The sequence below is a fragment of the Myiozetetes cayanensis genome, unplaced genomic scaffold (genome assembly GCF_022539395.1).
Source record: "Myiozetetes cayanensis isolate MyiCay16 unplaced genomic scaffold, myiCay2020 scf26, whole genome shotgun sequence".
NCBI classification, from domain to species: domain Eukaryota; kingdom Metazoa; phylum Chordata; class Aves; order Passeriformes; family Tyrannidae; genus Myiozetetes; species Myiozetetes cayanensis.
In genome coordinates this window covers 7,829,210-7,844,690 of record NW_026087477.1, presented here as the reverse complement: position 1 = coordinate 7,844,690, position 15,481 = coordinate 7,829,210, and the positions used below count along the sequence as shown (strand labels likewise).

Here is a 15,481-nt window from a genome sequence, read left to right as displayed (position 1 = left end):
ACAGGACAAGGGGGAATGGCTTCCCACTGCCAGAGGGCAGGGTGAGATGGGATATTGGGAAGGAACTGTTCCCTGTGAGGGTGGGCAGGCCCTGGCACAGGTTGCCCAGAGCAGCTGTGGCTGCCCCTGGATCCCTGGAAGTGTCCAAGGCCAGGTTGGATGGGGCTTGGAGCACCCTGGGCTGGTGGAAGGTGTCCCTGCCCATGGCAGGGGGTGGGACTGGATGAGCTTTAAGGTTCCTTCCAACCCAAACCATTCTAGGATTCTGAGATTCTGTGGATTTGTCAGAGCTGTATTTCCAGCCCCAGGCACTCCCACTTGACTTCTACAAAGCTCACAAATTGCTTTTCGGAACACTCACAGTCGTTATTTATAGAAAAGCTTTTAAGGGAAGTCTCAGTTGCTATAACTGTGGGCTCATTCTGGAGACTCTAATGATCTAAGCTCGATCAGCTTGTCACATTTTCTTACTTCAGGTAAAGCAAGATTCCAGAATTACTTAAACGGCTTTTAAACTTTATTTTTAATTATTTACCTGCTGCTGTTTGCTGTTAAAAACCTGACTGCAATATATTTATTTTTGTGATGCATTTTCTTTCTCATCGTTTGCATTGTCAGATGAACCTGGACTGCAAGATCCCTATTAGGAAGGTAAGTTGAATGCTTTAGAGACTGTGAGTTGCCAGGAACTCTTCACTATAGAAGCAGAAATTCTTGGCTGTGAGGGTGGGGAGGTCCTGGCACAGGTTGCCCAGAGCAACTGTGGCTGCCCCTGGATCCCTGGAAGTGTCCAAGGCCAGGTTGGACAGGGCTTGGAGCCACCTGGGCTGGTGGAAGGTGTCCCTGCCCATGGCAGGGGGTGGGATGAGATGAGCTTTAAGGTCCCTCCCAACCCAAACCATTCTGGGATTCTGTGAATCTGTAATGAAATGATGTCACAGCCCATGCCCAGGTAGAGAAGGACAGTTAATACCACTTTGGTGAATGTTCCCAGCAGTGCAATTCTGCAATTAATGCTTTTAATCTACTGAGAGGTGTAGTTTGCATTTTATTTATTATTGTATTTTTATCATTAGCATTTTATTTATTATTATATTTTTATCATTAGTAACATCAGCAATTGAGTTTATGTTGCTCAGATTAAATAAAGAGATTCATCAAAGTGAGTGAAGCTTAGAATCATAGGAAATCCTGAGCTGGGAGGGACCCACAGGGATCATCCAGTCCAACCCCTGTCCCAGGACACCCCAACAATCCCCCCTGTCCCTCAGAGCGTTGTCCAAACGCTCCTGGAGCTCTGGCAGCCTTGGGGCCGTGCCCACTGCCCTGGGGAGCCTGGGCAGTGCCCACCACCCTCTGGGGGAAGAACCTTCCCTGAGATCCATCCCAGCCCCCTGACAGAAGGGACCTGGTTCATTTGGTTCTCCCGTCACAGAAACAACACAAGGTGGGACTGAGAGTCCCATTGTCTGTAAATGAAATGCTCCTGGTTTCTGTGTGCCATTGACTCCTCTGACAAATTTTTTATTGCCTGTGTGGAAAGCCACAAAACTTACTGTGGCACATAAAAGTGTGCAGTGCATGACTCAAGCTCTTTCCCAGCCTGTTTGCTCAGTGGTTCTTGGTGTGATACGCAGTAGGAAAGGTCATTTACACATAATTACTTCTTTCTCATTAACAGTTACAATTTGCCTGACTCTGCAATGAGAGCATTGACTTTCTTGGATCAATACGGAATAAGCAAACGCCAAAATCCTACAGTGACTCCAGTTAAATATGATGAAAGAGAGCCCAGTATGAGAATAAATTAAAATCGTTGTAACCAGTCTTGCCTGAAACCTCTGTGGCTCAGGGCAGAAGGTTGATTATGAAGGCTTCAGCTTGAACACCAAATTCTTGATTTTCTGTATTCCAGGGAGCTGGCTGCCTTAGCTTTGGGTGAACGTTTGCAGTATAAGCTTAATTTCTGTGTATGGTGTAGTGGTGGTGATGATATCCTCAATGATTTTAAATTCCACCTTCCATGGTGTGTGTGGGAAGAACTGCAGATTTCTGTATGTTCCCTTCCTAGAGCTGCCTTCATTTCAGTCGGCTTGTCACCATTTTATCTCCTTCTTCTCCTGACATGTTCTAAAAGTGCTGGCTTAGAGAAAAACAAACAAATAAACAAATGAAACATAAACAGGGGACTTGGGATCTTCCAAAATACATTTAATACACACAATAAAAAGAGACAGGTAGAAGAGCAGCGGGTGAAGGAGGTGGAAAATAGGACAAAAAAGAAAGTGCTACCTAATAAAGACACTGTGTGTATGAAATAATGTTCATATGATTCTAATTTATCCTATAAAGAGGTCCTTGGTTAGTCTGATACCTTACATTTAAAATAACTTGTCCTTAAAATAGTGCACTGTAGGTAGTTTTATTGTGCTATAATTTCCCAAAATTGTACAGCTCCCTGACAGGAGGGTGGGACCAGGTAGGGGTCGGTGTCTTCTCCCTGGTAACAAGTGACAAGACAAGAGGAAATGAACTCAGGTTATGCCAGGGGAGGTTTAAGTTGGATATTAGGGCAAGTTTCTTCACAGAAAGGGTTGCTAACCATTGGCACAGCTGCCCAGGGCAGTGGTGGAGTCACCATCCCTGGGAGGGTTCAAACATAGCGTGGATGTGGCACTTGGGGACATGGGTTAGTGGTGAACGTGGTGGTGGTGCTTGGCTGATGGTTGGACTTGATGATCTTGGAGGTCTTTTCCGACCTCAACAATTCTGTGATTCCATAATCACTACAGAAATTGCACCGTTGTGTAAGAGTCAAGTTGCCTGTAGCAACAGTTCCTTTCCTTCTGTCTCCTTCCCTCCCACTCCTTGCTCTAGAAGAAACTCTTTCCACAGCAAAACAGGTAGACAGATATATTAAAGAAAAAAAGAAATACACCCCCCCCACCCCCCGGTTTCATGTGTGTTCTTTATACATTTTCTTTATAATTTTAGATTTCTGCCCTCAGACTGGGGGCAGTTTCTGGCCTGGCCTGAAGTGCCTGGAACTGCCACATTTTGTTGTATGGGTTGGGGTTTATCCCTCACCCTGTGGAGCAGGGGTCCTGTGTTTGGGGGTGCTGTGTGGGAGCAGTGGTGTGCAGTGTGTACACAGAAACAGAGCCACTTCCTCTTCACTGTTTCTGACAAAGTTGACCAAGCAGATGTGGGAAGGACCGGCTGTAACGTGGCTTTGGTGCTGCCACTGGTATCTGGAAAAAGAGTGCAATGGAGAGACACAGAGCACAACACTTTGGTTGTTGTGTGTGGCTGTCAGTGAGGGAATCGCCACAGACTTCAGCTTTGTGTAAATGTTGAAGACTGGGAGAGCTGGGGGGTTCAGCCTGGAGCAGAGAAGTCTCTGGGGACACCTTTGAGCCCCTTCCAGAGCCTCCAGGAGAGCTGGAGAGGGACTGGGGACAAGTGATGGAGGGACAGGACACAGGGAATGGCTTCCCACTGCCAGAGGGCAGGGTGAGATGGGAGATTGGGAAGGAATTCTTAGCTGGGAGGGTGGGGAGGCCCTGGCACAGGTTGCCCAGAGCAGCTGTGGCTGCCCCTGGATCCCTGGAAGTGTCCAAGGCCAGGTTGGATGGGGCTTGGAGCCACCTGGGCTAGTGGAAGGTGTCCCTGCCCGTGGCAGGAGAGGTTGGAAACAAGATGATCTTTAAGTCTTTTCCAGTCCAAACTATTCTGGGATTCTGTGGTTCTTCCTTTAAAGTTCATTTTCAAATCCCTCTTCACATTCCTTCAGGCTTTTTGGAGTATTTTGAGTGCCTTTTTAGAACTTAGTGAAGAACATTATTTCTGTGTTGTTTATTGTCAAATGAAGCTGTTTCTTCTTCAAGGACATTTCTGGGGGGTGTTAAGCAGGTTCTGTTTAAATATTCTGGGATGAGGGCCATGAGCCCTGCAGAAATGTGTGTTTGGAGAGAGATGTGTTTCAACACTCCATGGGTGGTTACACAGATGCATTGCTTTGTAGAATCCCAGAATCCCAGACTGCCAGCTCCGGCAGAAGCAAGTGGGAATCTCTGCTGGCCATGCAGCAGGACAGGGAAAGCCCATTGATTATGCCTGAGCAGGTTGTTCCATCTCCGTGATGCCGAGTTCCCTGGCCAGTGGTCACGTCTGTGCTGTCTGTGACAGCAATCGGATGTGGTAAAAGCCAGAAGTACAAAATATAAAAATGTTTGTCACGGGGATTCCTGCACAGACCCTGTGAGTGCAGCAGGACTGCCAGGGGGAACTTGTGTGCTCATTCTCCAGCCTAAACAGACCAGGTATCGAAAGATCCATCCCTAGAAATACAGGAGATAATGCAAGGAGTGCTCCTGGTGAAACCTGTCCCAGGAATCCTACGGACAGGCTGGTGTCAATGGCTTGGGGAAGTTATTTGTAGATGGAAAATATGGAGCTGAAAGCACTGGCTAGTTTGGATTAGTTTTCTTCTACACTGCCTTGCCCTTGAGTTGTCACAGTGTTTTCTGGAGGTTTAAACAGCACTGTATTAAAAACAAAACAAAAAAAGTACACCCCAAAAAACCCCCAAGAGCCCTGGATGAAGTCTGGTGTTTGCTGCAGTTTCTTCTTTTTCACCATTTTGCTCAGACTGTCAGAAATGCTGAACATTTGGGCAGAAGTGGTGTCTGTTTTTCTGACTGGGCTGATGGGCTGTGGAGGCTGCGGATGCTGGAGGAGACAGATAAGCTGCTGCCCTTCACCAGTGGGGCTCAGTTAAAGGTCCCTCTGCCACTGCCCAGCCCAGCCCACGATGCCTCTGAGGTATCACCCTCTGTGGAGCAGAGAGGAGCGACCCTGCTCTTGGATTGACCTCCCCTGGGGTCACGGAAGTCCATGCTGAGACAGGATTAGATTTGGGGATCCCTGGTCCCAGCTCTTCCTCTCCTGAGTCTCACCCACTGTGGGCACCCACTCCGTGGTCGCTGCTCTGGCCAAGCCCCCAGTGGTGAGAGCAACGGTGCCTGTTTGCAGAGCGCATCGTGAGCTCTGCGAGTGCCTCACGGCACCGCAGGGGCAGCATCTGGAGAGCTCCAGCTCCTTCCAGAGAGGGTGTGTGCATGTGCTCCCAGAGGGCAGAAAGTTGCTCTCGGTGTTGTCAAATAATGAGTCATCTGTGGTGGAGGTTTGAGGGCACAGGCGGCGCTGGGACGGCCGTGACGCTGCAGCACAGCCTCAGCAGCGGGGAAATCAGGAAATTGGGCAGCGCCTCTTTCTGAGAACTGCCCTTGAACGCAGAGCTTGGCCCTCCGTAGGAAAGAGGATCTGCCCTCCAGGGGTTCAGCAATGCAGCCCCAGGCTTAGCCGGGAGCCACCCCAGACGCTGCTGCCCCACGGCCCCACATGGCCACTGCTGAGAGGTGAGAACCAGGGGCTGAGAGGTGCCCAGAGCAGGTGACACGTCCTTGTGTCCCCTCTGTGGACAGGGAGGGGCGGGCGCGGTGTGGAGTTGAGGGCGTGGTGGGCAGTGGGGAAATGCCCGGGTGTCACCCGTGTTCCAGCAGAGGAGCTGTACCTGTCCTTTGTCCGGGTGTTTGTGAAACAGCTCCGTGGTGGCTTCTTCAGAGCAGGGTGCACAGGGTGTCTGCTTCCCATCCCGGGGCCAGGCACAGGTGCAGCCTCCCAGCCGGGTGTCCCCTCCTGTCACGGAGCTGTCGGGTCTGGCAGCCTGGCAGCCAGGAACTCTGTGCACTGAAAACAAGCCTGAGCTCCCCAGTTCAGGGTCAGGATGGCTCCACCAAACCCCATCAGGTTTCTGTGCTTCTTATCCTCTGCAAATGCTCAGGTTAATAGAGGCACAGAGCGGCCCCAAAACAGAGAAGGGAGCAATGGGCTTTCTGCCCACACACCTGGCTTGTGGGACCTCTTATTCCAGTGATGGGAACCTCACCAATCAAACACCCCCAGGAACACACAGCTGCTTTAGGACAAGTGTCACCAGCAGGGAGGTGATTCACTGCTGTCCCTGCTGGGGCCTGGGTGAGGCCCTGCCTGCTCTCCAGGCCATGCCAGCTGCAGGTGTCCATGTGGGGGTGTGTCCAGCACCCCAAGCCTCTTTCTGCACACAGGGGCAAGACTGAGCAAACAGTTACTGCTTTTCACCAGAAGTTTCTGTACTGGAGAAGCAGGAAATGAAAGACCAACTGTCAGAGCTGCCATCAGCCCTCCTGGCTCAGTCAGTAGGTCCCTCCTGGGAGCAGGGTGCACCATGGTGAGGGCCACAGAGAGGACTCTGTTCTGAACCTCTGTGCCTGTAAGGTCCTCACCCTCCTGGAAGTGAGCTGAGCTGCACTCAGTCCTGTCAGCCTTTGGCTGTGCCTGCAGGGAGCAGGGCAAGGAGAGGCTGCCTTGGCACCCCTAACTTCACCAGGGTGATTCGTGTGCCGGGGGGGCTGCAGGGTGAGGGGGTTCTGGTACACTCAAAACTGCTGCCTTCTAACACTACCCCTGTAGCAGCTGCAATTGCCCCTGTGTTGTTGTTGTGGGTAGGGACTGGCACAGTCAGACAGACCTCAGAGCCTCATCGTCACAGGGGTGAGTTCACCACTGGTGATGCAGAGGGGTGACCATGATTCACCCCCCAGAAGAGGAATAGAGAAAAGTCACCTCTGCTCCAAGGAGCTCATCTCACAGCATGGGCAGCAGGGCAGGGGGGATTCTGCCCCTCTGCCCTGCTCAGGTGAGACCCCTCTGCAGAGCTGGGGCACCAACATTTAGAGGTCACGGAGCTGCTGGAGAGAGTCCAGAGGAGGCCACGGAAATGCTCCCAGGGCTGGAGTCCCTCTGCTCTGGAGCCAGGCTGGGAGAGCTGGGGGGGTTCACCTGGAGAAGAGAAGGCTCCAGGGAGACCTGAAAGCCCCTTGCAGGGCCTAAAGGGGCTCCAGGAGAGCTGGAGAGGGACTGGGGACAAGGGATGGAGTGAATGACTTCCCACTGCCAGAGCGTTCGATGGGATAGTGGGAAGGAATTGTTGGCTGTGAGGGTGGCACTGGCACAGGTTGCCCAGAGCAGCTGTGGCTGCCCCATCCCTGGAAGTCTTCAGGCTTGGAGCAACCTGTTCTAGTGGAAGGTGTTTGAAAACAAGATGAACTTTAAGGTCCATTCCAACCCAAACTATTTTGGGAGTCTGTGATCCTGCCAAGGAGGTGACACTGGCAGTGACAGACTCCAGGAGGAGATGACCCACAATTTTGAATTGCAGAGCTGTCACATGCACCCCAGCGTGACCAGCTGGTAGCAAGGGGAACACAGGGACCTTATGCAATCCTCCCACGGTCAGTGGGTGTGACAGTCCTACCTGAGTCCAGCCTGGCCTGTCAGTGTCCCCACTCTGGAGGGCAGCCCCCACACAAGCCTGCTGCATCCCACATCTGCAGGGCTACATCCAGCCCCCCTCATGACCCTGATGATTTGGAGGTCCTGAAAGAGGAGGTGAAAGAGCAAGTTCCTGGTAAAACTGCATTGCTCCCCCGCCAGCTGCAGTACTGGGCTCCTGTTGTGGCAGTGACAGAGAGCAGGAGGGCTGGTTCCTGCTCCGTCCTGTGTGTGGGACAGGAGTGTCCCTGGGACACACGCAGGGTTTGCAGCCTGCTCTAAGCCTTTCCTCCACCCCACGGGGCAGGGCTGTGTGGCAGACGGGGCTGCACCGGCCAGAGGAGCCTGTGGGATAGCGGTGCTGGCCTGGGATGAGCCAGCTCAGCCCCATCCCTCCACTGCCCCTCTGGTTTCTTCTGCAGGTGGCAGCAGGAGAGGACGGGGAGTGCCTGATGCGCGGACGGTTGGCCATGTCCGGGGTGAGCGGGGCTGCACACGGACACAGCAGTTCCTGCTGACAGCAGGGTGACATGTGCCCCCGGGACCGTGGTGGTTCCCAGCACCCCTGGTCCTCAGCCAGATAGTCCTTGGGGCCCCTGGTGGCTGTGGGAGGCAGAGGGTCCAGCCCTCGCTGTCCCTGCTGACGCTGCCCTCCCCTTGCAGAAGCACTGGCCCCCCGGGACGCAGTGCGTCACCAAGCACGACCACACCAAGCCCAAGCCCCGGGAGCTCGCCTTCCACAAGGGAGATGTGGTCACCATCATCGAGGCCGTGGAGGTGAGACCCGTGGGACACACTGCCCTGGGAGGGCGTGGCACGGATGGCACCAAAATGCCACCAGCTGAGCTGCCAGAGCCAGCCCCCACTTGCAGTGGGATCTTCCCTTCCTTCCCTTGCTCTGAGACCCTCTCTCCCCCAGGGCAAAGGCTGGTACCGTGCCAGGCACAACGAGACGGGGCAGGAGGGGCTGCTGGCGGCCAGTGCGCTGCGGGAGCGCGGAGCCATCCGCGTGGACCCCAAACTCAGCCTCATGCCGTGAGTACAGCTGGGAGGGCTCTGGGGGGCCCAGCTGAGCCCCCGGGACCTGCAACAGCAGATGAGTCCAGCATGTGTCCCCCCACCCAGGTTTTGGGTGGGCAGTGGAGGCAGAGCAGCCCGCAGTCATGCTCTGGCAATGGAGGGATTTGCTGGGGTCAGTACCTGGCTTTAAAGACCCCTAGCTGTGCCCACCCACCGTGGGTGGACGTCATGGAGAGGGGTTTCACGCAGTGGGGTCTGTGTAGCTCTGGCAGGGGCTCTGCTGTCTCTGTCTCGCTGCTGGCACTGGGGACAGCCCAGTGGCACAGCCTCCTCCCCAACGGCCCTTTCCTCAGCTGGTTCCACGGGAAGATCTCGGGGGTGCAGGCGGTGCAGGAGCTGCAGCCCCCCGAGGACGGGCTGTTCCTGGTGCGCGAGTCCGTGCGGCACCCCGGGGACTACGTGCTGTGCGTGAGCTTCGGCAGGGAGGTGATCCACTACCGCGTGGTGCACGAGGGCAACACGCTCAGCATCGACAGCCAGGAGCACTTCTCCAACCTCATCGACATGATCGAGGTGAGGCTCCCCATCCCTGGGCAGGGAGTCCCACCAGTGCCAGACGAGGGCAAGGACCTCACGGGGTCACATGGAGTAGTGGCAGGTCCCTGTCCTGCTCTGTGTGGTTACCTGGTGTAATTCTCCATCCCTGTCAAAGGCTCCTGGTTCCCACTCGGTTTGAGGTGCAGTGGGCAGATCCAGGATGCCCCAGGTGATGTCTGTGCAAACCAGCCATGCCAGCTGCAGCCCCAGTCTCCTACCAAAGGGTCACATTCCCCCCATCCCTGCTTATTCAGTGCTTTCACACAGCAGGAAGACCCTTATGGCCTCTGCCTCTCATGGACTTTGAGGCACTTTAACCTCTCTCTGTACCCTCTCAGCTGCTGACCCCACAGGTTCTCAGGCTGTCCACTGAGCTCTCACCTCTCCACCCAGTTCTTGCTCGAGGTCCATCTTCACCCTATCTTGGAGCTTCTGCCTGTCTCCTCTCTAGAGGGTTGCACTCTCACTTTTTGTCACACAGCTTCTGCTTTTGAGTGGGTCCTTTGCCCTCCCAGCTGCCCCAGCCATGCTCTGAAACTGCAAAGGCCATCCCATCCCATCCCACCCCATCCCATCCCACCCCATCCCATCCCATCCCATCCCATCCCACCCCATCCCATCCCATCCCACTGCTTCCACTCCCTTTGTTCCTGCAAACTGCCCCCAGCTGCTGCAGCACCTACTGGAGGTTCAACCCTTCCCATATCCCCTGTGGTCCATCCTGGTGTTCCTCTGGCTGTGCCCAGAGGGGAGCAGGGCTGAGACATGGGCTGCAAATCCCAGTGCTGGGAGAAACAGGGTGTTCCAACTGCCTGAGCCAAAGGGGCCCTCCAGGGTGGTGGTGGTGGTGGGGTCCCATGGAGCATCCCAAAGCTTTCCCTGGATTCACAACCCGAGCATGAGGGTAAGAGCTGGCATCACCTCCATCTGTTCATCTCTTGGCAGCACTATATGAAGGAGCAGGGAGCCATCTGCACCAAGCTGGTGAAGCCCAAACCGAAAACCGGGATGAAGTCAGCCGAGAAGGAGTTGGCCAAAGGTAGGGAGAGGGTCATAGTCCAGGTTTTGGGGACAAGGCAGTATGACCCCACTGGTGGTCCCTGCTAACTTGCCCTTGTGCCTGTGCCCAGCTGGGTGGTTACTGAACCTGAAGCACCTCACACTGGGAGACTGCATTGGGAAAGGCGAGTTTGGAGGTAGGTGAGAGGCAGATGGCACTCCCTGACCCCCCTCCCCACCCCATGGCATGAGGGGCTCAGCCAGGGGTGCAGAAGGTCAGGTGTGGGGCTCAGCCTGACCCCCCATCCCCTCCCAGATGTCCTGCAGGGTGAGTATATGGGGCAGAAGGTGGCTGTGAAGAACATCAAGTGCGATGTGACCGCCCAGGCCTTCCTCGCTGAAACGGCTGCCATGACGTGAGTGCCCCAGCGTGGATGACCCAACCCTGCCCCTTGGTCTGGGGATGAGCAGGCAACCCCTTGACTCGGGTCCTCTCCGTTCCAGGAAGGTCCAGCACAAAAACCTGGTGTGTTTGCTGGGCGTGATCCTGCACAACGGGCTCTACATCGTCATGGAGTTCATGAGCAAGGTGAGAGCACCCGGCTGCTCTTCGGACAGTGGGACCCATCTCTGCTCAGATCTGGGGACAAAACCCCTGTTTAGGGGCTGAGTCCTATGGATGCTGGGCACTGCAGGAGGCTGTATGTCCCAGCAGCCCCATCCTGTTGGTCCTTATTCATTTTTCCTCTTCTGTCAGGGCAATCTGGTGAACTTCCTGCGCACGAGGGGCCGGGCACTCGTCCCGACCCAGCAGCTCCTCCTTTTCGCCCTGTAAGTCCATCTCCCTCCCTCCCTCCGGGCTGGGGACTGCTCTGCATCCCTCAGGACAGCCCTGGGGACAGGCAGTGACACAGCTCTGTCTCACTCTGCTGTGGCAGGGATGTGGCTCAGGGCATGGACTACCTGGAGTCCAAGAAGCTGGTGCACCGGGACCTGGCTGCCCGCAACATCCTCATCTCCGAGGAGAACGTGGCCAAAGTGAGTGACTTTGGCTTGGCCCAGGTCAACCCCAAGGGCGCAGACACCACACTGCTCCCTGTGAAGTGGACGGCGCCAGAGGCCCTGAAACACAACGTGAGCAACAGTGGGAAGGAAGGGGGGCCACAGGGTCCTTCCAAGGCATCTCACCCTCTTAAGTCCCCCCTACTCCTTGCCCTGTCTGCCAACCCATCCCTGCCTCACATGGCTTCTGACACAGTCAGCTCTGCATCTCCCTGAATTCTGCCTCAGTCCTGACCAGCCCTTGCCCTGGGGTGCAGCTCCAGTGGGATCTGGCAGGACGGCAGGAACGGGGGGGTGTTCACACCTTTGGGAGCTGGGGCAGCCAGAGCAGGCACTGTCCCCTGTCCTGCCCTCAGGAAATAGTGGGGACCCCATTCAGCCCCCAGCTGGGCTCAGCCTCCCCCCTTCCTGCCACCACAGAAATTCTCCTCCAAGTCGGATGTGTGGAGCTACGGGATCCTCCTGTGGGAAACCTTCTCCTTCGGACGGGCACCCTACCCCAAGATGGTGAGTGCTGTGCCAGGGGACACCACGGGTCACACCCTGCTTGCTCCAGCGGGGTGGGGACTTCCCACTGTCCCCTGGCCAGGGCAGGGCAGGGGGTCCCAGCCAGCTTCTCCATCCTGCCAGAGCCTGAAGGAGGTGACGGAGCTGCTGGAGCAGGGGTACCGCATGGACGCCCCCGAGGGCTGCCCGCCCACCGTCTATGCCCTGATGAAGAGCTGCTGGGAGATGGAGCCAGGCAAGCGCCCGTCCTTCAAGAAACTCACAGAGAAGCTGCAAAAGGAGCTGAAGCACCTGAGGGACGTTTAACCCCTGTCCTGCTACCGGGGCCCAGGACCTGAAGCCTGCCAGACCCACTGGGGTTGGGAGTGGCATGGCAGTGGGGCCCAGGAGTGGGGTGGCCTGTAGTGCCACTCTCGCCTAGTGGAGATGGGGCAGCAGCAGGGAGGGGTCTCATCTCCCCTGGGACACCCAACAACAAGGCAACTGCCTCCCTCCACCCTGGCACAGTCCTTCGTCCCACCACACGACCCAGAGCAGGTTCCCGTGGGATCAATCTCTCCTGACCCATCAGGGTGGGGACTGCAGCCCCCATGGGGGCCATGCCCCACACCCCCTGTGCTCAGCCCCAGTAGTGGTTGCTGCACATGGGGTCCCTTCGAGCTGTGAATCCCAGTGATGGGAGACAAGACTGGACATCTCCATTCACAGGAGGATGAAACCCCAACCCTGACGCAGCCCTGCTCCAGCCTCCTGGCCCAGCATGGGGATGCCAGCACAGCCAGCTAAACCACACGGATTTGGGCTTTTTGATTAAACCAAAGAAATTAGTTCAACATCATCTTTAAGCCTCTGGGGTGAAATTAGGCCTATCCTTTCGTCAGGGCCCAGCAAAGCCCAGCAAAAAGCTTTGGGGGGGTCAGGAGCTCTGGCTCTCAGAGCCCCCCACGCAGTCCGGCCCCTCTCCCCTCAGGGCTCTGCATGGTGGGGATTATGATTTCAATCAGAGGCTGCATGGGAATTGCTTGTGTGTAGATTATGGGCACAGGACTCATCCCCCGCAGCGGGAGCCCCTGGCCCCGCAGGCTCCCGAGCAATCTCGGGGCTGGGTGAGCGGGGATTAGCGGGGGCACGGGTGGGTGTGCACCCGTCACCGCCTCGTCTGCTGCCGGTCCTTTGACCCTCGAGTGAGTTTTTCCAGTTAATCCTCTTGTGTCTCCTCTGTGCTGGTTTCTTGCACCTCCAGCCCCACTGTGGGGGTGGCTCTGGGTGCCCACGGCCTGAGATCCCTCCCATGGCTTGGCCTTGTGGGTACTGCCCCCACTGGCACCTGCATAATGGAGGGTCTTTCGGCCAGACCCAGGCTGTGCTGGGGCTCAGTGGCTCTTTCCTCCTCCCCATCGCCCTGATGAGGCAGCACCTGCCGTCCCCACACACCGCCACTGCCTTCCACAAGAACCCCTGGGTGCAGCACAGGAAGGTCTTTCCACCCCGGTGGCTGTGGCTTCCCCTCCTAATGCCTTAATCCGCCCCTGATCCACGGTGCCCCTGGGGCCGGTCCCGCCGACCTTGCAGATGCAGGGACCCGGTGGGCATCGTGGGGCACAGGCTGCCACCGCCACCCACCATGGCCTCCTTCTTCACCACCGCCCTGAGGAGCTTCCAGGGGGGCAAGGAGGAGCCGCCCAAGGGGCCCCCGAGGGATGACAAGGCAGCCACGCTGCCCAACGGGATGGCCCGCGAGGAGTTTGAGGAGTACCAGCGGCAGCTGCTGGAGGAGAAGTAAGGCTGGGGAGGTCACTGGGGTCCCCCATGCACCCAGACCAGGATCCCACCCGCCATGGGTTGTCCCCAGGGTGGCACAGCACAGGGACAGGGAGGCAGCCAGGGCAAGGGACAGGGCAGAGGGGGTGCCCTTTGGTGCCTCTCTCCCACAGCACAGGAGGTCCCTGTGGGTGCTGGCATGGAGTTTGGTGCACTATAGGTGACAAGGGGAGCCCCCAGGTGTTGGTGGCCCTGGCTGTGTGTCTGGTGTCAGCCCAGCACCCTGGAGCCAAGGGATGTGGGGGACAGCACGGGGTTGGATTAAGGTCCTACCTCTCTGGGCCAGGTGCTGTGGGGATCCAGTGCCTCAGCACCAGGGAGCTGAGAGGCTGCAGGAGGAGCAATGGCCACCTTCAGCGAGCATCTCTACTGGGTGCTAGGGCTGGATGGGCAGGATGTGGCCCCTTCCTCCAGATCCCCATTGCAACCCTCCTGTGGATCTCAGACCTTGTCCTCTCCCCTGCCCTGGACCTGCTGCTGCAGGAGGGCTGGGGTGATGTCAGGGAGCCCTGGTGGGGTGGCTCAGCGGGGTGGGGGTGATGGTGTGACACAAGACCAGAAGACGTAGCAATGCTGGGAGGCTCTGGCAGGGCTCGGTGAGGTGACAGTGTGGCACCGGCTGCAGGATCGAGCGGGACAAGGCGTTTGTGCAGAGGAAGGCAGAGCGGGCCACTGTGCGGATGCACCTGCGGGACAAGTACCACCTGACCCAGGTAAGAACCGGGGTGGTTCTGTCTGCAGTGCGACCCGGGAGCTCCCCCCGACCCTTCATCCCCGCGGACATTCCCAGAGCCGCGGCTGCCGGGCTGCCCGGGATGGGAGGGATTCCTGAAGAGGGCAGCAGATGGCCACTGTCTCTGTCTGACCATCCCCTCCCACTGTCCGTCCGGCGTCCGAGCGTGCCATCGGACAGTCCGGGCATCCTCCAGCGGCCCCAGCGCCCCGGGCCCGGCTGTCCCCTGTCTGGTTGGGGCTGTTGGCAGCGGGTTCGCCCCTCCCGACGCCCCGTCCCACGTCGTGCAGGACGAGCGGGACGAAGCGCAGATGCACGTGGCCGGCGGGGCGGTGGAGCTGCCGCAGGAACTGGCCGCGATGGTGCGCGGAGAGGAGGAAGAGGAGGAGGAGGAAGGCGGCGCCGGGGCCTTCGCCTTCCTGGCGAAGCTGCGGGAGGTGGAACTGCCGGCGCTGCGGGACCGAGCGCTGGGCGGCGTGGATCAGGTGAAGGAGAAGTGCTCCCTGATGTAGCATCGCTGCCCACCCCGCGCTGGGTGACAGGGGCAGCCCCCGCTCCCCTCTGCTCCCCGGGAGCCACGGGGTGCGCAGGCTGTGGCTGCTGTTTCCCGGTCCCAGGACAGATGCTGGGCGTGGGTTTTTCCTCCCGAAAACTATTCCCAGTTGCTTTCCCAGTGCGCTGGGCGGGTGCTGGGGTGCAGGATGCCCAGGTCCCCTGAAACCATGCTGACCAAGCCCCTGCCGTGGTGCCCCTGGTGTGAGCCCCCGGACGGGGCAGGTCCCTGACGCTCTGTCACCCCAGCACCAGCCCTGGTGCCTCGCACACCGTTCGGCTCAATAAATGCAGTATTTTCTGGCACCACTCTGGTCTTCTTGGTGTGTCCTGTGTCTGCACAGGCCCTGTCCTGGGGGGGGGGTGTGACATGATGACAGCACTGCAGGAGGGCTACTCCACGTCCCCTGAGCCACCAGCCAGCCCGGGACACTTGGCTGCTGGATCCGTCCCCACCTCCTGCAGCAGCCCCAGGCACGAGTCGGTGGCACCCAGTGCCCCCTGGGGCATCCCTTGGAGAGAGCACTGGCAGGGATGTGGCAGCCTGAGTCACCCAACTCGAGCATCCCCTGCCAGTGCGGGCAGCAGGGGGTTCCCTCCGGCCGGGCCAGGCTGCCCCTCTGCTTCTTCCCGCTCCAGGGGCTCAGTCCCGGCACTCGGCAGCAGCACTGGCTTAAATGCCGGCCGTGCCGGAAGGCCGGGGGCTGTTGAGATCACTAATACCTGCCTATTTTAGAGAGGCCTAATCTTCCTGAGTCGCCTGTCCCCGAGGACTAAGCTATCTGAACCCGTGTAAAATGGACGGCCAGCGCTGCC

The 15,481-nt window shown here is 57.6% G+C and overlaps 2 protein-coding genes across 4 annotated transcripts; both read left to right on the top strand.

Moving 5' to 3' along the window:
* The first annotated feature begins 332 nt into the window (after positions 1-332).
* Positions 333-12,377, top strand: MATK (megakaryocyte-associated tyrosine kinase). 3 transcript variants are annotated; one of them, XM_050321435.1, is made up of 14 exons: positions 333-476; positions 619-651; positions 7,797-7,853; positions 8,038-8,151; positions 8,294-8,409; positions 8,748-8,967; positions 9,937-10,030; positions 10,122-10,187; positions 10,307-10,406; positions 10,495-10,579; positions 10,748-10,821; positions 10,929-11,124; positions 11,473-11,559; positions 11,683-12,377. In XM_050321435.1, the coding sequence occupies exons 2-14, from the start codon at positions 619-621 to the stop codon at positions 11,863-11,865; spliced, it is 1,425 nt and encodes a 474-aa protein (XP_050177392.1). In that variant the 5' UTR covers positions 333-476; the 3' UTR covers positions 11,866-12,377. The 3 variants fall into 3 exon arrangements, with proteins under 3 accessions (XP_050177392.1, XP_050177393.1, XP_050177394.1); XM_050321436.1 differs by lacking the exon at positions 7,797-7,853 and having other exon boundaries at positions 334-476; positions 11,683-12,376; XM_050321437.1 differs by lacking the exons at positions 333-476; positions 619-651 and adding an exon at positions 5,151-5,420.
* A 193-nt stretch (positions 12,378-12,570) lies between these two features.
* On the top strand, positions 12,571-14,947 carry LOC126643226 (complexin-3-like). The gene is made up of 3 exons (XM_050321484.1): positions 12,571-13,338; positions 14,006-14,093; positions 14,404-14,947. The coding sequence occupies exons 1-3, from the start codon at positions 13,184-13,186 to the stop codon at positions 14,623-14,625; spliced, it is 465 nt and encodes a 154-aa protein (XP_050177441.1). The 5' UTR covers positions 12,571-13,183; the 3' UTR covers positions 14,626-14,947.
* Positions 14,948-15,481: the final 534 nt, after the last annotated feature.

What these genes read in the sequence shown, in the direction of transcription:
- MATK (XM_050321435.1), top strand. Translation starts at nt 619, where the DNA reads ATGAACCTGGACTGCAAGATCCCTATTAGGAAG. An exon ending in GACGGTTGGCCATGTCCGGG is followed by an intron (nt 7,854 to 8,037) that starts GTGAGCGGGGCT and finishes CTCCCCTTGCAG; the next exon opens with AAGCACTGGCCCCCCGGGAC. An exon ending in CAGCTCCTCCTTTTCGCCCT is followed by an intron (nt 10,822 to 10,928) that starts GTAAGTCCATCT and finishes CTGCTGTGGCAG; the next exon opens with GGATGTGGCTCAGGGCATGG.
- LOC126643226 (XM_050321484.1), top strand. Translation starts at nt 13,184, where the DNA reads ATGGCCTCCTTCTTCACCACCGCCCTGAGGAGCTTCCAGGGGGGCAAG. An exon ending in CGGCAGCTGCTGGAGGAGAA is followed by an intron (nt 13,339 to 14,005) that starts GTAAGGCTGGGG and finishes CACCGGCTGCAG; the next exon opens with GATCGAGCGGGACAAGGCGT. An exon ending in ACAAGTACCACCTGACCCAG is followed by an intron (nt 14,094 to 14,403) that starts GTAAGAACCGGG and finishes CACGTCGTGCAG; the next exon opens with GACGAGCGGGACGAAGCGCA.